This window comes from Drosophila guanche, unplaced genomic scaffold (genome assembly GCF_900245975.1).
Source record: "Drosophila guanche unplaced genomic scaffold, DGUA_6, whole genome shotgun sequence".
Taxonomy (NCBI): domain Eukaryota; kingdom Metazoa; phylum Arthropoda; class Insecta; order Diptera; family Drosophilidae; genus Drosophila; species Drosophila guanche.
Genome location: NW_022995755.1, coordinates 935,921 through 961,017, shown reverse-complemented (window position 1 = coordinate 961,017; position 25,097 = coordinate 935,921). Strand labels below are relative to the sequence as shown.

Sequence of the window (25,097 nt, the reverse complement as noted above, 5' to 3'; positions counted from 1 at the left end):
CCCCCAACCCCCCCCCCCCCCCCCCCCCCACCCAAATCCCTTGCAGTTGGTCCTCGGACGTTGATGAATCCCTTTGGGTGGGTTGTCCATCTCTGTGCAGCTTCTATCTGGCAGCAGCAACTTTTCCTCTCGTAAAATATACTTTGTTGGCTTGATCCTCACACTTTTTGCCTGATGGTCGTCGCCGTCGCCGTTGCCGTCGCTGGCCTTGTCTTGATTTCTGAAATTGTTTTTGCACCCAAAAAAAACTTTTTGGCATTGCGCGGTGCAAGTGCCGGCAAGCAGAAAGCAAAAAAAATGGGGGGATCGGAACGACAAAAAATTGACACAATTTAAACTTTTCTATAAGCAAAAGCAATGCACAGCGGCAAAAACCAGCAAAGGTTAGCCAAACGAGCCATTTGTTCCTGCTGCTATTTACTCGTTCGTGTCTCTCCCCCCACTTTCCACCCTGTTTTTACCGCTCTCTCTTTGGCTGCGGTTTGGTTTTACGTTTTTGGCAGTTTATTACAAAATACACACACAAATACAGACACACACACACACACACACAGTCAAATGCTGCTATTGCTGTTGGGTTGAATTTGTCAAAAGGGAAAAGAGGGAGCCAAGCTTGTTTCATCCTTTTTTCCTCTGTGTGTGTTGCTTTCTCAATTTCGTTCAAATTGCGCACATTTGAAACAATTTGAGGGAAGCATATAGCCACACGCACACACTTGGCATTTTTACACCAGGCTGCATTTGGCGGCGGAGATTTATGCAAGCATTTCATAAAGCTGACAAGCCTGACGTATGATTAATATTCCCTCACGTTGTCCTGATTGTTCTCTGGCTGCATTTAATTAAATGCGAGTGGAGCCAAAATTGATTAAGTGCTCATTTCATGGGGCTTAACTATACACCACGACGGAGGCCACGCCTCTACACGGAAATATATCCATAGAAATATGAAAATATAAACGTGCAACGAGCATGCTATTCCTGTGGTTTCAGCTCCTTGACAACTTCAGCCCAACGACCGAAAATAATTTAAATTTCCACTAAAAATATAAACAAAAAACCCACTCTAAAATTATCTTAGCTGCACGACAGAGCAACGGACGGAAGTCGGCGATAACAATGGCTGTGACAAAGTCGATGATGATCATCATGATGATGATGATGACAGTGCTGCTTGTGAGCGGTGACAGAAAGTATTACGTATACGCCATGTACTCAATAAATATGTGCATTTCATGGCAATGACGTTGCAGGCAGCGACTGCACACACGCCACTTGACGATATTGCGTGCAAGCCTTCCGCTTCCGCTGCGAGTGTGTTTGCTGTGTGCTGTGTTCTGAGTGTGCGTTCTATGGCTGCCTGACATTTCTTTCCAGCTTGCAGTTTGTTGTTGGTGCTGTTTTAGCAGTTGTTATCCCTGTCTCTCGTTCTGCTTCGTAAGTGCCAAATGCCAACGTTCATTGCAATGCAATTAATAACAAATTTCAAACAAATAACAATATGAATGTTTGTTTATCTATAAACACAGCACACGAAAGCTTTAATGGTTTTTTGTGGTAGTTTAGTTTGGTTTTAAAACGCGTGAGTAGTGCGCTCTTTTTTGATAATTATTCAACGTGTGTGCCAGACATAACATGAGCACGCCATCAGCTCTAAAAGCTATGCATAAAGCATTTCATCATAAATGATTTCCAGGAATATTTCATGCTTTTGCACCTTTAATCTACTCGCGCATTCAGTTATAGTTCAGTTCAGCGGAATCGTGTAACCTTTTATTGTTCTGTCAACTTTTCTGTGATTTATTGTAATTACATTTTGGCGCTTTTTAATTAAACTCATTCATCGAGTTCCCAGGCCGGGTGTAAAAAAAGGAAACACTGCGCAATTCGAAAGTTTTTGCAATTTCCTGCCTTAGCTTTGGATTCAGTGGAAGAGCTTAAGAGCAGAGTAATGGAAAACCCCAAGCAATCTCAGGTTGAATTCATTTCGATGGGGAATCGGAATCAAAAACGCGCGCCCGACTGCCCGACTGCCTGCCTGCCTGCTCACGGCAGTCAATTAGTATGATATCCTTGGGGCTTATCGCGCAAGTCTTATTACCAATTCGCTTCAGTTCGTCTGTCTGCTCCAGTTTTATGCTTGATTAATGCTCGAGATGTGCATTGGCTTTCGCCTGGGATCAGCAGCAGCTTCTGAGGAGCTGCTGAGCAGCTAGAAACAATGGCAAACTCACATTGGAGCACGTTGATTTGTGCCACCTGGCTGGGGAATGGCCTCGCTCGCTAGCTCCCTCGTTTGCTCCCTTGTTCGCTCCCTTGCCCAGCGGAGACGCATCGTAAATCATGAATGTTAGAGTCGTGCCACCAGCCACCGCCGCCCAACGATTACCCAGCAACCGGATGACGCTTTTATGGCACAGTATTTTGTTATTTTTCTGTTTGTTTGTTGCTACTTGGTGGCGAAAAGTTGTACCTTCGATTCGTTATTGGCAACAATGAGAAACTTTCTCTTTGCTCTGACTTTGTAGGCAAATTTGCCCATTGCCAATGGTGTTTGCAGCTTTCAAGGCGAATCATAAAAGTATCCGCTGATCAGGGGTTGCGGGTGGGGGTTTCCATGCTATCCCATTTATTTATACTCCTTACACACATTCATTCATGCGAACTAATGAAGTGTCAAAAATGGGCGCCCCGAAAACTGTGCTACGGTTTTTTTCTTTAAATATATTTCACACTGTAAGAGTGTCTGTGTGTGTGGCATGACCTTGGACTACAACTATGACCGAGTGCTGACTAAAATAGCTTCATAATGCTATGAGGTGATGGCGTTCCTGGTGAAGCAAACAAAAAGCATTTCCACGGATCCCTCTCGTCTGCTGCTGCTGCTGTTGCTGTTTGCTGCTACTGCTGCTGCTGATGTGGATGGCTCTCAAAGTCTGTCCAGTTATGGCTTGAATGTATCATCGATGTTGTCCAACACCCACAGAAAACCGCTCTTCACGCGTAATTGAATGCCAGACATTGAATCGATTTGATTCGCTTTCTGTTTGGACTCTCAGAGCTATATCTGGACTTCATCTAAATTACAATTAGAAAAGATTTCTATATTTTTAGTTGCCCATCCTTGTCCTTGTGACTCTGAAATTGAGCGTAATTGTCCTCCCGCTCTCACTCTCTCTCTGTTTCTCTGGTTCGGCGCCTTCCCTTTGATGTGCTCGCTTCGAATATGTTTCACTTTCAGTGTGCTTTATTTTGTTTTGTGGTTGATTTGTGTATCTATCTATTTGGATTTGGGGATTCTTTTCCTGCCCGGACTAGTCCCACTGCCATCGATTGAGGATTGTGTAAGAGGCGGCTGACTGGGGGGGACGGTCGTGGGACATAGGGAAGTTACATTTGTAGGTCGCTTAGCCGCCCGCTCGTATCGCCCTTTGAAGCATTCGCACATTGCCCTGTCAATATTCGGCAAACAGCAAACCAACACCAAAATGTTTGTTTGTGAGACCCTCTCTCTGCCTGTCTGCTCCCTTTGTCATTTGTCTTCTGGTACTTGCAGCTTTAATGTTGTCTTGGCAGTTGCGGATGCTTTGCTTGGGATTTGTTCACTGGAGCGGCAGTCGAGCCCTTACCATTTGTCCTTACTCGCTCTCTCTCTCTCTCTCTCTTGCTCTCTGGCAGTCTATTGCCTACTTTGCCTTTGTCCATATCACGTGCCGTGGTATTTGCCTTTGAGGGGATTTCCCCAATCATTTTTTCATCGGCCTGTCTGACTGCCAGCCTCTGTCTCTGCCCGTGGCCGACCCACTCTGTTTGTCTGACTAGCTGTTATGTGTTTGCCAATTTGGGTTCTGGTTTTTGGGGCTCCATCCGGGCCGACAATGCCAATCAACACGCATACGCCGTGTGGCACCGCTTGGAAGCTTTACTTCTGCCCCACGAGCCGTTTCCGCCTTTTCAGCTCGGATTTGGTTACGGGAAATCTACGCACCGCCAGTCTAAGCTGACCAAAATTGTTATTCAGCATTTAGCATAAATATTCATTTCAATTTGCCAGCTGCCACACACACGCACGCACACATGCACATTTGCATTGAAAGTATATTTAATTATGAAATGCAATTTATTTCGGACCGAGTGAAGTGCAGGGGAAGGACCAGTGCAGGGGAGAAGCTTACAATTGAGCTGCTTGAAAATTGAGTTTTGAATTTGCTTTGCTCTTTCCTGCTTTCCGCAAAAGGGGGGACTGCCTGCAATTTGCCGATGCGCAAACACAATTCTCCTTCGACTCCTTCCAACTCTCTCTCTCTCTCTCTCTCTCCCTCTCTTTGGCTGTCTCTTTCTAGTTTAGCAATTATGCTGACGCAGGCAGTTATCTGTTTAGGCAGAGGGAACGCGAGAGAGTGGGAAAATGGAAATTTCTGTTTGCGTTTGCCTTTGCCTTTTCATTATTGGGATTTGAAATTCTTGGGATTTTCCCTTCCATTGGTCGCGGGGCTGCCCAAAATAGAACATTAATTGTGTTTATCGGCAAATGAATTTTCAAATTCCTGATTCAATTAGTCTGTCAATTAACACTGATGGCTGAGTGGAGATGATTGCAGAGGATTTACCATTTTGTGCGCCTTCTGACCTAACCTCGGACAGGACACACCCACTGCTGCTGCTGTCTAATGAGCCACTTACCGTAGCATTTTCTGCCCTCTAAAGCGAGCTCATTCTGCCATTTCCAGCGCTTAGCCAAGTGCCCCCAAGCAGACATTGCTCTGGAGTTGCCTCGCCTAATTATTATAGCATTTCCTTCTAGCTCCTGCAGCAACCACACTCACACATAACAAATCCTCCAAGCCAGCTGCTCCATCATTTTAAATTGAAAATAGAGACAAACACACACGGGGACGTTGGACGAACTTGTGGCATGTTACGGCAATTCATTTGTTGATTAGCCACGCCAAATTGCTGCCAACAAAACCAGAATGAAGTAAAGGAAGCAGCAAAAATATGACCCGGGGCCAGTGGCCTGAATATCAAAACAGCCACAAATAATAAAGCGTCGAGCGTGTCCGCGTGTTCGCTCCTGTCCGTTCCTGTCCGCTCCTAGTCCACGTTGTTCCCTCCCTTGCTCTGCTTTTATTATTTTGTGCTGCTGCTTGCACTCTGAAATTTCAATTTAAAAGCTTCTAATTTTTCATGTTCGTAGATAGATGGATGGAGGGACAGAGAGTACTCGCACGGCGCGATATTGGGGGGGGGTCTGGGTTTCAGCATCACGCATACATGTGTGTGCTTTTGGTGTCACTCGTTCATGAATACATCCACAGCCACACCCACACCACACAATTTGTAAAGACAGTAAAAGTTGGCACAAATGAATTTTCCAAAAAAAAGTTGCCAACTGACTTAAAGATTCAGATGCTCAGGGTTCAGCGTTCAGCGCTGGTTAAATTTATGTTAATGGCATTCTCGGAAGCGTCGCATCGCTGTATATTTAAAGTTGTCAACTCTTGTTTACTGTCGCTATTATCATTATTATTATTGTAATAAAAGGCGAGACCTTTTTTTCGGGGCACGAGCCCAAACTTTGTACTCCAATTTTTGGGCAAAACTTTTCGCCCTTTCTTGTTTGACATTCAGATTAGCGGCGGAAGATTTTATGTACTCGGAAAGGGAAGATGTTTCATGACCGGAAATTAATGCAAATTAAAAGTTTTTGTTGCCATATTGAACTACTTGTAACGGACATCCGGTAACCTGAGCAGTTCAATTAGAGTTGCTCTTTGGGCTGGATAAATTCCCTTTTAATCGAAGGAAACGTGAACTTCATTTGCTGCCAAAGATCCGAGAAGAGTTTTCCTGCTGTTGTGCATCTTTCAGCCTTTCAGCAGACAGCTGTTCCCTTCAGTCAGCCCTCACTGTGGCAGTTAGCCGTGTGAGATTGCCGTGCTGGCCATCGCTGTTTGGCTTCTTTGTTGGCCTGTTTCTGTTTTTGGTGTTGCCCGCTGTCTGTCGACTGCAGCGAGGCATGAAATCTGTGCAACATTTGCTCGCTTTTCCCCAGCCAGTTGGCCGCGTTGCCGTGTTGCCTTACTTTTACCTTTACTTTTTGCCTTTGCCTTCAGCCAAGTGAATGAATGACTGAGTGCCTCGATTGTCTTGTGCCCGACAGCTAGTTGGTGCTGGCGGAAAAACAACAAACAATACGAAACTATGCCCCAGTGTGTGTGTGTGTGTGTGTGTGCGCCAGTCAATGGCGGCATAGAATTTCCACTAAACAAAACAGCAGCTAAAAGCAGAGGCAGAAGCGGGGGAGTGCTAAAGAAAACAAAACTCGGCAACTTAAACCATAAATGCCGGCCAAGTCAGACGACAAAAAACACACACAAGCACAGCTATGTATACAATGTATACATAGATATAAATACATATACATGTGCATGCTGTATAAATACACTTCAAGGATGGCGTTTTCATGGCTGGACGCCCGAGAACGAACACTCATACGCCCCGTTGTCTAATATTGTCTGCTCTGGCAGGTTCTGCTCTGTGGTTTTTAGTTATTTTCGAGTCCTGTAATACTTATGTGCAAATACAGGGCACCAGCAACTCCGACACTCCACTTCGGTACACACCCAAATCCAATCCAATCTACTCCAGCCATTGCCTGTCTGTCCCACGGCAATCCTCTTAAGGCGTTGCCTTGTTAACATGTCGCATATTCCAGCATTATTTACGCTCACCGCCTCGCTCGCTGTTTGGCCTGTTCTGTTTTAACAGCTTTTGTGTACGCTGGAAAATGCCGCTCGACCAGCGCTCTGAAATTGTACCCAAGTGTTAATATTGCAGAGAGAGAGAGAGAGAGAGAGAGAGAGAGAGAGAGAGTGGGATAGGGCCACACACAAACACAAATTCTACTTAGCCGCCTCGTCTGGATGACTGGCAACTGCCTTGATATGACCAGACAATGACAGACAACAACAACAACAACAGGCACAATAGGGGCACAAAATGGGGATGGGGATGGGGATGGGGAGAGTCGACTAGTGGCCGTATCGTTGGAGACACAGAGCCTGGGGGCAGTCTGTGGCAAACAATGAGCAGCTCTAAAGGCCATTTGGTTAGGTGTTTCCCGAGTGTTTAGCTTAGATACGAGCAGGCAGCAGGCATGGGGCAGTGGATGGAGCCACTCATATTCTCTTGATGTCTGTGCAGAAAGAAGGCCAAAGGCGGGCATCTCAAATGGCAAGAGGTGGTGCTGAGCTGTGGCCAGAGACAATTAGCTCGAAATTAGATGTTCCAGACGTTGATAACAGCACATAATGGGCGTCAGTTCAGAAGAAAGAGTCAAAGTCTCTGCGGCTCTCCGTTGGAGTGTGGAAATTTGATGTGAAAGCCGTAACCATTCTCCCACTCTCCCGCCCTCTCACTTTCTGCTGGCAATACGCTTAGGTAAAATCCCAATTAAGTTGCCTCCGGCAGCAGCACACCAGCACACAGAGAAACTCTTTAGCGAGTGGCAAATGCCGGCATGTTGACAATTAGTCCTTTAAATTAAGTGGGCGGAACCGGCCTGCCGCAGGGGTACGGGCTGTGTGCGTGTCCTTGTATTGTGTGGCTGCTACCCACTGAAATTGATTGTGCCTTTCGCTGTTGCAGAAGCCACTGGAGCGCACGGGCCGAAGCCCAGACAGAAGCGGAGTCAAAGGCAGAGTCTGTGGCTGTGGCAGTGGCAGACCTCTGTTGGCTTAAGGTGTTTTGGTATTTGGCTTTGTGTAAGCGTCGGACAATGAGACGAATGCCGAGTAATTAAGACAGAGACAAACACTCGGGGAAACCACTTAGGGGCCAAGTACTTCATATAAAGGAACGGAGGGTGCGGCCGGCAGGGGGTGGTGGGCTAAGCACAAAGGACAAAGGTCATCGAGGCACTTGGCTCGTGTTTATGCTCCTTTTATGCTGCAACTTCATTAAATTTTACTTTTACGAGCGCAACAAATCCTTAAAAACATCTCCAGAGCTCGTTCGCAATGCCGGCCACGCCCCCCACACCCACACACCCACACACTGCGCCCTCAAGGAGCAGAGGACAGTACGGCAGTTTTAATTACTTTCTGCATAAATTTACACTCATTTCCTGCTCTCTTTTTCTGTCATTTTGTATACACTGCCGCTGGCTGGGATGTTGCCACAAGCAAGTCCTTTCTCGCCGGGCAGTCTGTCAGAGTAGCAATTAATCCTTAGGGTATGTAATGCTTCGACCTGTGCCCGCTGCTGTGCTTTGGCTTTGGCCTTAGCCAAATGGAACAACATTTAGCTACAAGCTGACAAGGCACACACAAACAAATACACAAGGATAATCGTATAAGGAACGACTCCCGCTCTCTCTCTCTCTCTCTCTCTCTCTCTCTTTGTTGCTCTCAATGGAAATTATGCAAAAGAAAAGCGCGCAACTGCTGGTTCGAGTAGGAGACTGCGAAATGTGTCCGTGTGTTGGCCATAAAGGGAGTTTGTTGGCCTGTAATGCTACTCCTGGATCGAGGGATCCAGGGGGCCACCCATTCCCGGATATGTGTCTCTCTCTCTCTCTCTCAGTTCAAGCTGCTGGCAAATTGTTATTTAATTATGGCATCCTTGCTCCGTCGTAGCCAAAAACAGCAGCAAAATAGCAGCAGCAGGTTGGCTGGACTGGTCACGTACTGGGAGTAATGGCAAATAAATCAACAGCGGAGGCATTGCCAGTGATGTGGTCTCCTCTTTCCCGCTTCCCCGTGCGCTTTCACCTGCAAAGGATGCTGGCCTTTTTTCTGTTGCCTTTCTAGGACCCAGTAGAGCGTGAAATGATTGACTTTAAAGTCAAATTGCGCAATTTATGCTACAAGTCAAACCCAGAGGCGTGGCCGGAAATGAGCTACAGACTGGGACTGGGACGGGGGTCTGGGGCATGGGCACATCCCAGTCACGACTTGGCCTGACATTCAATTAACTCGATGCCCGATTGAGTCACGGAAATTATTCCACGGCCAGCCGTGACAGTTGCATTTGCCTGCCTGTCTGTCTGTTCTGCCTGTGGCCGATGGCCTGCCAGAGGTGTCGACTGTGAGTCAGAAATGATTTGCTTCTAGTTCCAGCACAAAGTTTTGGTTGCATGTTTAAGTCGGGCAAAGGCAAAGGCAAAGTTTTTGCCCAAAGTTGGCATCCTGTCTTGGCCTGCTGTCCTGTGCACTGCTCACTGACAGCTGCCGGCAGTGATTATCAAATCAAGAAATAATTGCTCGCTTGTCTTGGGCCTCATCATCGTTCTCATCACCATCTTCACCCTCATCAAAATGGTGAATGCTTCTGCTTGATTTGAGCCTGCCTACGACACTACTTTGAGGACGAGTAGGAGTACGAATGTGTGACCTGTGACCTAAATCCTGCTTACAGACATGCCTCTGCCCAGTGTTTGCTACTCCCTCTCTCTCGTGACAGTTCTTTGTGCTTGTCCAAGGACATGGAGATATGGAGAAATCACCTACACGTCTGCCCTGATTCAGCAGCTAAGCTGCAGCTCAGGCTTTGGCTCCAGCTTTCAGCTTCCAGCTCGTAAATAGTTTTCAATTGTGGCCAAGCAAATGTGTCAATATTAAGTTAGCCGACAAGCGGCATTAAGGCGCTTTGCGGGTTGTCCCTTCGCTGTGACTGGCTGGGGGGAAGCAATTTCTTATCCTTTATCAAGGCAAATGTCGCACACAGAACACAGACACACTGCCCTAAGTGTATGTCTGTGTGGCGTCGTAAGTGCTGTAAAATGTTCTCAAAATCCACTCAAGCTCACACAAAAGTCACTTGCCTGACAGTCAGGCAGGTGGGAAGGTGGCACTGAAGACACATCCAAACTTTACCCAAAGGGGGATACTCCATTTTCGTTCTCATGGTTTCCTACGCATTACCTTTTTTCCCTACTCTTTTGTCTACCCTTTACCCAACCCCCCTGGCCACCACACACACAAATAAAGCTGACAGTTAATCCGTAATTGATCTGGAAAAAAAGGTACGATTATGATAATGAAGCTGACAATGACGATGGCGATGCTGTCAGCTCTTAAGGAAAGCCATCACCTCGTCAAACAGCTCAAGTGGCCGAAAAGAAACCCTCCCACAGCCAAAGGGGAGTGGTCGGGAGGGGTCCACTGGTGGTTCACGTGTTCTTGACCTGCTTAAAGCTCCGCCCAAGGAGTCACTTGAATTTCAATTTCTATTTGTCGATAGTAAAACGAGAGAAGCGGAAAGCGTCTTTTGTTGAGCAATTCGACTGGAATATGCTCCGCTTTTCAGATTTTTATTTTACTTTTTATTCAACTGCGTAGGAGAGGGAGAAATGTTCTTTATATAACTCCTTTTTTCTCATTGCTTGCGCTGACTTTTAATGCATTTTTGAGCGAGATGAGTGGTAGGTGGATTGCGGAATAATATCCATAAAAAACCATCTAGTAAAACTCACTTTTAGTTGCAACTTTTCCCCGATTTGTGGCTGAGTCTGCTCTGGATAACTGTGGTCTTCCTGCTGCATATTTCACAAGAATACAAATAAATATAGGTCAGCGTATGAGTCCTCAGACATGCCATCTACCTACGAGCATGCCCGTGTGCACCTCCAAGTACCGCTGGGGTGTCATGACAAATGTCCTTGGTCTCGCTGGGAAGCTGGGGGTGAAAAGCGTTTATGGAAATGCGCAAAACGCACAGAAATTTGCAACTTACCTAAGCAGCAATAAGGGGAGAACATAAATAAAACAATATCGTATGAATGCATATTACACTTTTGCCCGGACATGTCTGATGGAGTGTGTGTGCGAGTGGGATTAGGGGAGGAGGAGAGAGGCTGTAGGAGACGTTGCCTTTTGCGACAAGTAAACAAAATGTTATTTGCTTCTTGCCACGCAATTGTCAGACAGAGAGAACACGGTCACGTACTGCCAGGATATGCAAATGCTCGAGTGTCTCGGTGTCTCTGTGTCTCTGTGTATGTCGTTATATATATCCTTGTTCCCGCTTCCTGCAGCACTCACACAGGATGATGATTGTCAAAGTAATAGGAGAGCCAGTGTAGAGCACGCCACACAGAAGCAAGAGTCAAGCCAGGACCTACGCCTGGAGCATACAAATGTCTGACGGCAAGTGGAACTGCCACGGCAGCAGCCAAGCCTGAGCTTCAGCTTTTGCAGCAGACACCACAAAGAAGACAACTTGCCACAGCCAACAATAAAGCAGCACCCCACAAGCGGCAGCAGCCACAACAACAGAGATGGAGGAGACTGCAGCTGGAGGAGCACCGGCGAAGAAGAGCGGCACTACACTGTCCGTGGATCGGGCCGCGTTCCTGCTCCTGCGCGTCCGCAAGGCGTTCAAGAAGAAGCGACAGCAGCGCAAAGAGCGACAGTAAGTTGAATGTTTGCCATTACTTAACGGCCATCCATTGCGGGTGGGCGAGAGTGGGCAGGCAGGGGGGATTTGATAGGATTTGCAAGGATTTGGCTGAGCGCACCAAGCCCCGGCCCATTGAATTGTCAGCCAGGCAGCCAGGCAGCCAGGCGATGGCAAACAGAATTAACAAGTTGTTTGAACTGAGGATTTGGCCGCAATTAAAAGCGGCAACAAACTAACTGAAAAGCCCCGAATCGATATCGAAATAAAACACCAATCCGAGAGGTAGGAAATCTATTCTCCGTGCTGCAAAATAAATGCTAAATGCCTCGTATTTTGTAGAAATATTTGAAGGCTTTAACAGAAGCGCCTCACAGACACGGGAATCGGGAGACTCCGTGCTGTTTGCAGGCCAAAAAAGCTTCCATTTGGCTTGAATATTTTCACGTTTACGCGATTACCATTTACCATTTAACCTTTAGCACTCAAACGAGAACGAGAATGGATATAAATAGATGCTGCTATTTTTGCACTTTTCTCTGGCTGGAGCAGCCAACACATGTGGGGCCAAGCCAACGCACTTTTGCCATTCAGAGTGCACTCGAATGCATCGTGTGAAGGACCCTTAAAGTTTCTGATAAATATCGCCTGGCTCTTGGGTTCCAGAGGGCTTCATTTAGACTTGTACTTCCCTTCCGGGAAGTGGTTAGGCAGAAAGGGGGGGCCGATTCCAAGCAATCTCAATTCCCTTGCACGTCCTGCAGCCGTTGTTCATTTGTTTTCTCTGGGAACACTCGTGGAGCGCAGCTCGTTAGAGATTTTCTTCGTTTATTGCTCTCTGCGCGACATTTTTTTCTGTGTTTTTTGTTTACCCTGCTACAGCGCTGAAAATGCTTCTTATGCTGTGGCATCCGCATGCCCAGCATTTGCTTAAGCCGAAGGACGATGAGCGCAGGACGTGGGTACTCGGCAAAGAAAAAGAATGCCAAGCAGCAAACTCAATTAGGCACGGGCCGCGCAAAGGGGTAGCGGATGGGGGATGGGTTGGCGGTGACTTAAAGAAGGAATATCTTCGAGCAGCTCGCTTTAACCCCTTGAATGGATTCCAAGAAGGAGCAGCGCACAGTCCTGGGCCAGGGCCAAAAAGGGCTGCCGCCATCCGATGATTTGATTACACGAGCAACATTTGCTCTAATTATGCACGCACATGTAAACACAGCGCCAAATGCAATTACACGACCCAGCCGCACACACATGAGCGGGTAATACATACACATTGGATTACAGGGCGCACACACACACACACACACATTGCGTATGCGTAATTTGGCAAAGCCTTTCGGCTTAGTTGGCCTTTTTACAGGCAACGGGGCAAGGCAAAGGCGTCTGTAATAATGCCATAGGTAATGCCAGTGCTGATGCGGGGGAACTCCATTACCTTTCCGAACTGGCGCTGTCCGAGGTGTCAACAGAAGTCCCTTAATTGGCGTATGCAAATGGGCATAAGGATAATCATTAAGGAGAGTGACAGAGAAATTCTAATAGAATTAGAAGTTGTTTAGTGTGGAAATATGTTCAGCTTTGGGGCATTCCCTAATGAATAGCTGCAGCTATTTGCTTTCTGATTTCAATTAGAGTGAGAGCTGAGAAAAACGAATGCCAGAGCAAAGCAGAGAGAACTTGAGTGGGAAATATAAGCTGGGCAGGGTAAGTAAGCACCTTCCTGCACTAAACATATTTGCTCCACAAAGAGCATAAATATATATAAAATAAATACTTCAAGGCAGCAGTTCTTAGCTTGCACTCCTTTGCCGACTTCCTGCTCTCATTAAATAACGCCTTACCTTAACCTCTCCACGCATGACGCCATTATCAGGCTGTAAACTTTTATGTGGCGCCCATCTTTGAGCATTTTAACTGGCAATTCTGGCAGCATGTTAACCTTTTTCGTGCACCCTGTGCTCGTGGCCTGGTTTTTGTTTAACCAAAAGGTGGCAAATGTTGTTGGGGTAATGCACGATTTACGGCTACGAGTATTTCACGTCAATTATGCAGATCCGCTTTGAGTTATGTGAGTGGGTTGGCCGCACAGCTCCACAGCTCCAGAGCTCCTTCGGCCATATGCCGCCTGCCGTAGACCTCTTTGCTTGGCTTGGCGCTCTTTGTTGCTGCCTGCTGTGACCTGTAACAGCTTGCAGCCTTACTGGGTGCTGCCACACATGGGTAATGGGTGATGTGCCCCTGTGTTTAACGCACTCAAAAGTGCCTTAACATCCTGCCACACCAGAGCCTATAAACAAAAGCACGAGAGGCAGCAGAAATAAAAAACTGTAACCCGCTAAGGCGTTGTATAATTTTCTGCTTTATTTATGTGAGCACATTGTGCTTTGTTGCTCTTTTCCTTTCGCTGCTGTTGGACTATTTGGAATGTTTTCTTCAAGTTTTCCCAGTTCCAGTCTTCAGCAAGGACACACATAAATTGCTTACATGATTCTTTTTTCTTCTCTCCTACTTTGCTGCAGCTCTTGTCAATGATGAAGAGATGAAGGAGTGTGCGATTGAAAGTATTATCCTTCCGTTCACGTCCGGATCTTGTAAATGCCTTTGGGGGAAAGGGTTGCAGACGAAAAACTTTGCTGATTTTGCTTCGTTTGGCAGCTTCCCATTCCCCCTGCACTACACAGCACAACCATTTCGCAGTCTGATCTGTTTGTGTATCATCATCAATATAGCGCACAATTCCATGTTATAGCGAGGACATGGAGCTGCCAACTTGTGTCGAACTCTGACAGATATTCGGTCGCCTTGGCACAAAAATGTCAAAGTCAGAGTAAATCAAATAAAAAGTTTTCCATTTGTGCAGCTGCCGCTTTTTGCATACGGAAATATGTAATATCGCAATATGGGTGCAGTTCAAGAGGAAGAGTTGAGGAGGGTAGGGGCTGGTCCATCAGCTTGACAATTGTCAGTGCCGAGCCCCCCATGACGCATCTGGCGTAGGCGTCAAGTTGGGAATCCCATTCGAGTGCCAGAAATTCAATCACACATCAAGCTGCACAAATTGAGGGGAATGGGGAAGGACCTGTCACGGCCAGCTGGAGAGGGGGCTGTGACTGTGAAGTTGAGAGGTGCTGGAAATCATTTTCCACACAACAATCAAATGTAATTCGAATGTGTGCGAATAAATGCGCAAATCAACAGCTGACACTCGCACACTCCTCCTCAATGCAGGAGATGGAATAAGGGATGCGAAAAGCGAAGTGGAAAAGGGATGCGGGGCATTTGCGGACATGCAAATGAATCGGAAATGGCATCCACGACAATGAAGGAGAAACATCGAAGAAGGAACTAATTGCATTTCCTTGCTGGCACCACGACTCGTCGCACTTAATATATAATTGCATTAACTTATTATTGTCACTTCCTTTTGCACATCTCTCCCACTCTGTCTCCCTATTTTTTTGCAGAGCACAACAGAGCAGCGCCGCTGCGGGTGGCAGTGCGAGTGTCGGCAGCGGTGGCGTCGCCGGCTCTGGGCTGCAATCGCGCACGGGCAGCCGCAAGCTGCCGCCGCCATTGTTACGGTCGCGCACACTGCCCGCCATCATTGTGCCAGGACTTCCGGTCGTCTCGCTGCACACGGATAAGCAAGCATTTCAATTGGGTGCGTATACTCATGCTCGTGGTTTTTGGCCCCGAAATGTAGATATAATTGAATGAAACATTTTTAATAGAGATAAAGATAACATTTTGTTTATGGCCTCACAAACGGATTTTGCAATTGAATTATGCTGGTTTATGGATTGTTTATGGCTCTCGGAATTCAAAGCGGGTCAAGGGCAGTCCATCAGCCCATCATTCCCATGGTCCATAAGCTGATTTACCATCTATAATCGCCTTAGCCGTCGTCCCTTGTCAAGACCATGACATGGAATGCCATAGGAAAAATTTTAATTTCATTTTTAAACAAACTGTCGCTCTGCCTTTCTCTCTATCAATCCTTCCTCCTTCTCTAGGACTTGCACCAAATTGTGTGTAGTTATTTGGTTTTCTATGGAATCATATTCCATGGCCATTTGCTGATTGATCAGTGAGTAAAGAATGAAATCCGTGCAAACATTCGTTGCGATGCCAACCACTGAAATCCCAAAATAAAAAGTCAATATCAAATCACAGCGAAGCGATTTCCATGCGGTAAAGGCTAGAAGCTTCGGCAACTCCTGCAGAGTTCCACAGCCATTTTTACGGTCTATTTTTCATACTGATTGGAATTGATTATATTAAAGGAAAGTGTACCTTTTGAACGCACAACAAAATAAAGGCAAACTGAATGAATAATTGATGCTCTTTGGCGCTAAAGTGTGCATGAAATTGTAATTAAAATTGACAGTTTTATATATAGATAAATGGACCCAATAAACTAGGAATTTCAAATGGGTTGCTGTGTACAATTATTGGATGAACCAAAGCTACTTGTTACACAGATATTTCCTGGCAAAGATAGATACAAAAAAGATCACAATCAAGTTTTATGGTGTTTTTTCAACTCAAACATTGAGTCTACGTAGGAGATAAAGTCCATGGACTCCATCAGCAGCTCCTTCAACGTTCAGCGTTGGAAAACTTCATTCACCCTTTTGGTGGGAATAATGAAAATGGTTTTTTGCCACAAGTTACCCGAGCCGCAGGGCTCGTGCGTGGCCAGGACATGTTATGGCAGGAAGATTTAATTAAAAACTTTTGACAAGTTTTCAGCTCGAGTTATGATTAATATTCGCACACATTCGAGCAGCACACACAAATTAAGGCAGAGTGCAGAGTGCAGAGTGCGGAGTGGACTCGTGCAATATCCATATATCAATGAGCGCTCCATTAACTGATTTTCCATTCTTCATTTTGCATTCACAGAGGAGCGACTGTTGGGCAGCAAGAGCCGCAGTGGCAGTGCCAGTGGCCATCGATGGTCGCTGCTCACGCGCGCAGGACACAGTGGGGGAGCCAGCAGCACGAGCAGCGGCAATCCTTGCAACACCACAAGTGGCACAAGCACAAGCAGCAGCAGCAACAACAACAACAACAACAACAACACACATGTGGCCAACAACAACAACACGCTGATGGTCAAGTCATTGAATTTGCCAAAGGATGATAGCAGTCTGGTGTATCGTCGCAAGTCCTCGGGCAGCACGCCCCACCACCATCAGACGACGCACCAGCAACAGCAACACCAACAACACCAACAACAGCAGCAACAACAGTATCAGGTGCAGCTGCAACAGCAACATTTGGGTGACAGTTCGTTGTTTCAGCTGTCGGATGACTTTGAGTGCCATGCAGATGGCTCACTGCTGCTCCGGTGAGTAAAACCACACCTCCTCCAGCCTCCTCCTCCACTCTACTTCTGGCTGTTTTCATTTGTAATTGGACATTTACTTTGGCAGAATCCCGGCGCCACATGTGGTGGCAGCTCGAGCCTATCGTCTGGCAGCCCGAAAGCGTGCCGCAGCCACTTCGGAGGCCACCACACCGCTGGCCAGAGAGCAAACCCTCCACGAATTGCCGCTGGTCGAGGCATCGGCATCGGCATCGGCATCGGGCTCCAGCTCCGCCTCCAGCTCGGGCACAACCTTCACTCGGCTGGCCAAGCTGCTGCATCAATCAAGTGGCTTTGCAGGCAGATCCAATCTACAGCCGCCGCCTGGTGACACCACGTCTGTGAGCCTGGGACTTGGCCTGGGTCTGGGCGAGGATGCGCCCCGTCGCCTGTCCTGGGAGAGGTGCGTACTTGTTATTTATGACATCCTTCAGCACTACCCATCACGTGTGTGTGGTGTCTCCACTGTCAACATTCACCTTGACTGGCAGCGACAGAGCGAAAAGGAGAGAGCCTCGGTCGCAATTAGCTAATTTCATTTGAGCGCAGAGCAGCGCGGTGGCAAGCTGATCTCTGGCATGCCACCACCTACCTAATGGCTGGCCACATGAGGTTGGGTTGCTGGGTTGCCTGGCTGCCTGGATGGATGGTGATGACAGACAGGCGAGAAGCAGCTTGCCCTGCGGTCGAGTGTGGCATTTGTCTTCATTCGCTTCGCTACACGGCGGTCTAATGGAGACACATGCAGTCGCAAAATTAACACGCTCCAACCTCTCGATGCTGCTTTAATTAACATCAGGTGGCACAACCACCCAAACCCTCCACGACTCTGGTCCTTGGCCAGCAGTCAAAGAACCCTTGGGGTGGAAACCAATTGATTTATACGAACATCGAACTAATTGAAACAGATTCCCAGTGCATTGATGGACTAGTCTGGAATAGATTGACTTCTGAGAGCAAACACATTCTCCAAAGACTTATATGTGTTTCTGTGGATTTATTTCCGTTTTTCGTTCCGTTGCAGATGCAATTTGTGATACAAACTTGTCTTGTTGATTGAATAAAATAATTGAGAGGCAAAAGGAAGGAGCAGAACAGTATCCTGCCGGTGCTGTTGCCTGTCCTTGACGGGACTTAAGCAATTTACGAGCTGCAAGATTCCGCCTTGAACTATGCACCGGGCACCCTGAGCACAGTGACCACAGTCCGCAGTCCACATTCGAGTGTGTAAAATCTTTTTGGCAAACATGACACACAGACAGACCGAGAGAGAGAGAGAGAGAGAGAGAGACCCCACTCTGGGCACTGATTGCAACGCTGCCACCCGCACAGCAGGATAAATGAAAACGAACGAACAAAATAAAAATTACAAAAGGATACAAAGAACGTCAGTGGCTAGGGTCAGGCCAAGGCGCTCTTTTGCTCGAGACTGTGCTTAAACTTTGATATTTTAAAATGCAAAAAACCGAAATACAAACACAAACCCAAACCCAAACCCAAAACCCAAACAAAATGGGAGAGCGATTTTCGGGCGGGTTATTGTTGTCCGAGTGGCAAGTACTTCTCTTCTCTTCTCTTTTTCCTTCTTTTGCTGTTTGTTTGTGTTGCGTGTTGCTAAATTTAGAGCCAGAAAACAACGCAAATGGCAGCAGGGCCAGCAGCCAGCAGCAACCAGCAACCAGCGATTCGCATAATAATAACTGCAGAGCAGCACAGAACACAGGGATGAGGCAGCGGCCACTCTTCCTTTGGGGTTTTCGTAGTCCTTACTGGCTTAATTGTGAATGCATTATTCATGAGGAAGTCAGCCCCAAGAAAAAGGAAAAGGAACAACAGCCACAACACGAAGGAAAAGCGATTGTATGTAAGCGAACAGTGGAGCCAATAAAACAGTGTCCTGCCCTGTCCTGTCCTCTGTGGCTCATTGTCTCAAGTCCTGATGTTAAGGATAAAGTTTTGTGCGTCGTCTGTCGCCTGTCGCCTGTCTCCTGACGCCTGTGTTGTTCTTCTGCTCCTGTGGCACGGCATGGCAGCATCCAATCCACGCAACTATAGCTAAGGCAACACAAGATGCCACTGGAAGTTCGAGCAAACGAACCATAAATGAAATTGCGCATACGTCATGTGCTACACGCACACACAAAGCAACCAAAGACAAATACAAATACAACGACAACACTCATTGCCTTCAATGTGTGGGCGGGGTTGGCTTGCTTATGTAGTGTAAAATTTTATAAATTGCATTCAGCTGGGTAAATGAACAAAATATGAGAAAAGAAAAAGCTTAGCTAAAAGCCTCGACAAAATGTCTCGCTGCTGATGTCAACATCAATTTGTGTCGGTGGCATTGTCGCCAGTTTCTGCTTTTGATTTATTTTCCGTATCACTTTGGGCACCGTTTGATGTGGCCCACCATTGGGGAAGTTTTGTGCATGCGCTCCGCATAAAAGGTCATCCCCAAATGCGAGTGCCAAAATGATTATGTCCGGACTCGAGGGAACTCGGGCAGCTGTGGCCCCCCCGAAACAGTCAATCGGAGCATCGAATTCATTAGGCCAAATTGAGGTCGCAATCGAGCAAAACTTGGGCAGAGGATCCCAGCCCGAACCCGTATCGATTTGCAGCACTCCCTTCCGGTCCTATTTCTGTAGTTTCATTTGTACTTCCGCTCCTAATGTACTTTTCATTCACCCTCAATTATGGCTGCAGTGTGCGAACAATGCCATGTCCTAGACAATTTCGGTTCTGTTCGCAGTCAGCCCTCATTAAGAGAATTTCACACAAAAGGCGGATAGTGGTGCTCCCCAGCAGTATCCCCGAGAGAACACCTAAACAGCTGGAAGGATTGTTCTGCGTGTCACATATGGTCACAGAACATGGCACATTCCCTGGCAATCGGGTTGCTGGTTGCTGCACAGGCGGCTTTTAGACAAGTGTAAATAAGGAGGCCAAAATGGCAGACAGCGCACAGAACTGGCATGGAAAGACACACAAGTGTGTGGCATCCAGGTCGACAATATTCACTGGCAGCAGCAGCATACACAAACTCGTATTCGAGTATTCGACCTTGTCATGGCAAATGCATGGAGAGGATGCTTTGGTTTGAGTGTATATTTTTGGGCAAACATCCAATCCACATTCGACTCTGCTTCTGACTTATTGCCACCAGTTGGCAGCCGCTTAAAGTGCCCTGCCAGCGTGGCCCAGCCTGCCACGTCTATGCATAACTTAATAACAATCATTATTATTGACTAGGCAGCAGCAGAACCAGCACAGCCGGTGGTTCTACTCGTAGCTCTCTGCTTTGATGGGAGATGCAATCTGAAGGTCTGGTGGTTAGCCAGCCCATCTCAATCTGCCTGTCATCCCTCATTCCACCCACCCATCCTCAAACAGACATGAGGTTGACAACTAGTCGTGAAAACAGGCCAACTAGGGTCTTGCCTCTGTCTCTCTTCCTCTCTCTCTCTCTCAGCCTGTCGTCTGCTGCCGTGAAATGTTTCTGTGGCATCGGAGTTACTTGTACTTCCTATCAACCCATGCCCACACACCCCATCAGCCAGCAGCCATCAGCCATCAACGAGCGATGACGAGCACAACTTTTTACCCAAGGAAGGAGTAGTAGTTGGGGGAAGCACTTCGTTTTGTTGCCTAAAAGCGTCGTAATTTGATTGAATTTGCGTTGATTAAGCGTATTTAGCTGTTGGCAAATTATGAATGTGTTTAATTGCAAATTTACTCAACTTTGTCTCGGAGAAAGGGCGATGGAGCGAGATCCCCCAATGGTTTATTATGGTTTCGGATTAACAGAATTACTGCGTGTACAAATGCATCTTGAGCCCCAACCCTCCCCCACATCAGATCAAATTAACTCTACGATGGGGTTCTGATTGCCAACAGCTTTTGCGGTTTTAATTGAAAATGTAGCGCATACGACATGTTGTACATAAATACACACATGCATACATACATACATACATACATATGTATGTGTGTGATATGTACGGGTTATACTTGGGGGACAAATTTGTGGACTCTGACTGATGCTGGGAAACTTTGCTCAAGGCTCTGGCGGGCTTAATGTGGTCGACTTTTCCAACTTGACTCTGATTATGCAAATGGGCTGGGGGGGAACTCAATTTATGTGCGGCCTGAAAATATGGTTTAGTGTGCTGCAAACTCTAGAGTATATACGATGGCAGAAGGTTAGCAAATAAAACGGTTTTAATTAAAGGCTAGAGTTATGAAGCTCTGACGAAAAGGGTTAGAGCGAGTTCTTTTGGCACACCTTATACAAGCCAAGTTTCTATATTTCTAACTAGAGAATTTGTACGAGAATAGTTTCTTTGGGGAACTCATTCCCCGTTCTTCGTATTTTATAATGAAAATGATTCTTCCATTAATTTAAGAATTCAAAGAAAACCTCTCAGCAAAACTGCGTCAAGCACACGACATTTATTTGGTTCTTTTTTTCAGCATTCTGTGATTTAAAGTCTTTCAACTGTGTTCTGAGCGTTTCATATCCATTTTATTGGGTCGAGTGCCACATCCAAGTTATCCGAAAATTTCTAAACATTTCCCACTGCCCACTGAGCACTTAATCCATTATCAAGCTGCTGAGTGAGGCATAAATTGCAGTTTGCTGTGACCTATGTGGATAGCCAACAGCTCCATCAGTCGTCTCGATTTGCAGCCCATAAACATGGCAAGTCATGGGCAAGAAAATGTAAAGAAAATGCCAAGAAAGGCCGACAAAAACAAACAGCAAGAAGAAAACTGAGAAGAAGAAAACTATTTAGCTAGAATGAAGAAATATGTTTGTGCCATATGTATGCTCAGATACGAGTGTGGTGTGCCGGTGGTGGGGGCATGCGTCAACTTTGTCAGCATTACCCACAGCACGGTGCGGCACGGCAATAGCGCCAGCTGTCTGGCGGGGCTTTCTTCACTCGCGTGGCCATAAAAAACGGTCACATTATGGCCAACTAGGCCGGGCAGTGACCGCAACGGGGCAGCCCCCGGGTAACGGGGTAACGCGAGAAGTTGGCAACACTTAATGGTCTGTGGGTAGCTCATTAAAATGTCCGACAGCATGAAGTAATTACGATACTTTATAAGCTGTCGCCACGTTTCCGCGGATCTCTATACTTCGCCCACTTATGGCCCCTCTTCCGCGTGCAGTGGCTCATCCTTTGGCATCTCTTTGGTTTTTGTTTTGCAGGCGCAAGGACAGCAGTTCACTGCAGCGCTCGGCCAGCATTGACTCCTTTGCCGAGATTGTGTTTAGTGACCTGCCACGCCCCTCGCTGGCAGTCACGGCGCCAGGTGGCGGTGGTTGCTCTCCTTCACCGTTCAGCAAGCGGCCCTCGGCCAGCAGTCTCTACTCGACATCCTCCTTCGGCAACACATTCGGCGCCCAGGCGCAGGCTCAGCTGAATGTCAATTACGTCGACCTGGGCTTTGGCGCCTCTGGAACTGGCTCCGCGACGGGTTCGAGTGGCGGCCATCTCCATCATCACCCAGGAAACGGGAGCAGCAGCGCCAGCAGCAGTCGGCGGGAGAGCATGCTGAGTCCATCCTCCACCCGACGCTCCAAGCTGACCAGAATTATAAACGGTGAGTACTGGGGCAGGGACCTGATACTTAGTTACAAATGCAGCACGGGCGATGCGTGCCATATTGATAGGGAAGTGGAAGTGGAAGTGGAAGTGGCTCCTCATCATCAGTGGCTCAGAGGTTCAATTGCGGTGGCGGTGGCGGTTTATTTATTTCGCTGCAGCCACCTGATTGAAATTCAAATACGCACTCGAGCTGCCCGGATGGAATGCCCGGACAGGCGCGGCATTAAATCGATTGCCACTTGGACTTGCTTGCTCACGGCTCAAATCACAGAGCTCAATGTTCAGCGATTTCCCAGCAGGACACCAGAACAGCGAGCGGAATAAATCAGCAAAAACTTAAAGAAAACTAAATCATTATGCAGCATTTTAAAGCCTTAACTCTGGAATTTCGAACCAGCTCTAGCGGAAATTATGCAAAGTTTCTAGCTGCTGAAAGTTCAATTGGTTGCAAGGATTACTAACGTAAAGGACTCAAGCCTCAACAAACTTTAAGTACCTTAAGAACAAACTTTTCCTGGCAGCCACAATTTTGACTCGCTGAAGCTTTGATGGATATAAAACGCTTCGATCCGCGCAAATCCGCCAGCGCAACAAACTCTTTTAATCTGAACTTCCGCGGGAAAATGTTTGCGATAGTATGTGAATGGATTAATAAAAGAAGAGTTTCCTCTGCGACAATGGGGAGGCAGTTGCTTACGATATCATAAAATAGACTTCCAGTGGGGGAGTGCTTTTCACATTTGATATCGTTTTTTTTTCCATAAAGGGTACATCGTATGATAGCAGGCACACTTGCATATGAAAATTTCATTTAACTGTCCATCTACCAAAAATCGCTATAATCTGACGTTTACTAAACTCAGAATGAGGAACAAATCCAACATTCTCCTTCACAACATTCCCATAAGCCGCTCAGCGAGTGCAAATGCGCTCCAATTGGATCGTATTCAGCTTGCTGCACATGCAATTATTCCATCTAACGGGTATCTCATAGTCGGCATACCACGACTTGAACGATCTACTTGCTATCGGTGTCCCCTCCTGCCCCCCCCCCGGGGGGGGGGGGGGGGGGGGGGGACCCCCCCCAGCAGAGTGAGAGAAGAGAGTAGACGAGATGAGAGGTTTTGCAGTGGCGCAGAGAGCAGCGGCGGCTAACTGTGAAGCGCTGACCATTGACGGGCGACGCTGACGCCGACGCAGACAACTACAACGACAACGTCGACGGCGACGACGACGTCGGCGGTTGTTTGTGCCCCACCGCCGGGGCTGCAAGCGCAACAACTTCGTTTTCAGTCGAAGAACGACTTTTGAGCGCAGTGCGCGTCGGCGTCGCGTGTTAACGGAAAACGACAAATAAGAAATCCGAATTGATCGGTCTAAAAGCTATTCACTTCACTCCGCAAGGCGAGATCAAAGTGTAGAGGCGGTAGAATATCACGTCTGTGCTTTGAGTGTTAGGCGCCTTTTGAAGTGTTGGAATAAACCAATAATACGAGTAAATTTGTGAAAATTGTGCAAATGAAACAAAAAAAAAAACGCGTCTCTCAGACGTTTCGTTTCTGCTTCGTTTACTTCGTTTGCGAACGTGTGTGAGTGCCAGCTACCTGTTTGCTGCGGCGCAAGTGTGCGTGTGATCGAGGGAGAGTGGAAGAGGGCGAGCGAGAGAGAGCGTGCAAAGGTGTTTGTGCCGTTTGTGTGTTACCTGTGCCGACGTAGCGGGAGAGTGGCCAAGAGGAGAGAGCCAGAGAGTGAGAGAGCGAGTTGGTGCTGCTTAAGAAGTGTCAAAAAACTAAAGGCGTCGCTTTCGTTTAAAAAAAAGAAACGTTAAGGCAACAGTCTAAAACAGTAAGCCGCCGCGGGGAAAAGAGAAATTTGTGTGTGTGCTGCAAATGATAATTAAATATTACAAGCCAGCAAAAAATCTGCAATTTACAGTAGTAATTGGATTGCATGTCCACCGACCCAACAACAACAAAAACAACAACAGTTGCAAGCGCTACACAACTACAATTACAAATAATAAAACTACAACTACAAGTAAAAGGCGAGGGCAGCGAAAGTGAACTTTTGCTTTTGCAAGAGACGAAGAAAGGGAGAGAGGGAAAGAGGGGAGGCTCAGGCTTCCGCTCCCTCAAAGCAATTTACTCACGTGTCTGTCAAACTGTCTTCAGCTCGAAGCTTCAGCAAGATAATTACACTGCCAGTGTCTTTGTGTCTGTCTCGTTCGCACGCTCATGCACAAGCCGTGAAAGCCCCTGCCTGCAACTGTAAAAAAAGACTGATCTCAGCGCAGTCAGCGTCAGCGTCAGCGTCAGCGTAGCCGTCGACGTTTTCATTAAAGTTGTTTATGCTGCAATTTTAAATACATGCTCTCAAACCCCCCCACCCGCCACAATGAACAGGTAAGCACACGCAAACACACATAAATACTCTCATGCATTATACACACCATAGTACACACGTATTTAGGTATTCATGTGTACTGTGTACACAGAGGCTGCAGCAGCCTCTTACTTTATTGTGGCAAAATATGCAACGGCATGGAAAAACTTGAACTATTGCAACATTGTTGGAGGGGGGCTTTTGTTTCTTGTCGTTCATTTGCCAAAGTTTATTCACACCGCAAGAAAGTCAAAGTTGTCGGCGTCTCAAAAGGCATTAAAACAAGTAGCATCTTGTACCCCCCCCCCCCCCCCCCCCCC

At 47.0% G+C, this 25,097-nt stretch overlaps 1 protein-coding gene across 3 annotated transcripts in view; it reads left to right on the top strand.

The window, feature by feature from the left end:
- The first annotated feature begins 11,266 nt into the window (after window positions 1-11,266).
- Window positions 11,267-25,097, top strand: part of LOC117589563 — a 29,900-nt gene continuing 16,069 nt past the window's right edge. For 2 of the 3 annotated variants that reach the window (XM_034281606.1, XM_034281605.1), the window contains exon 1: window positions 23,701-24,797. Coding sequence is in view for 2 of the 3 variants with exons in the window: in XM_034281605.1 (XP_034137496.1) it covers window positions 24,790-24,797 (8 nt within the window). In the remaining variant the exon portion in view is untranslated. Of the gene's footprint in view, window positions 11,416-14,867; window positions 15,065-16,308; window positions 16,757-16,841; window positions 17,178-21,995; window positions 22,391-23,700; window positions 24,798-25,097 lie in introns of those variants that run through there. The other variant, XM_034281602.1, reaches the window with a different exon arrangement.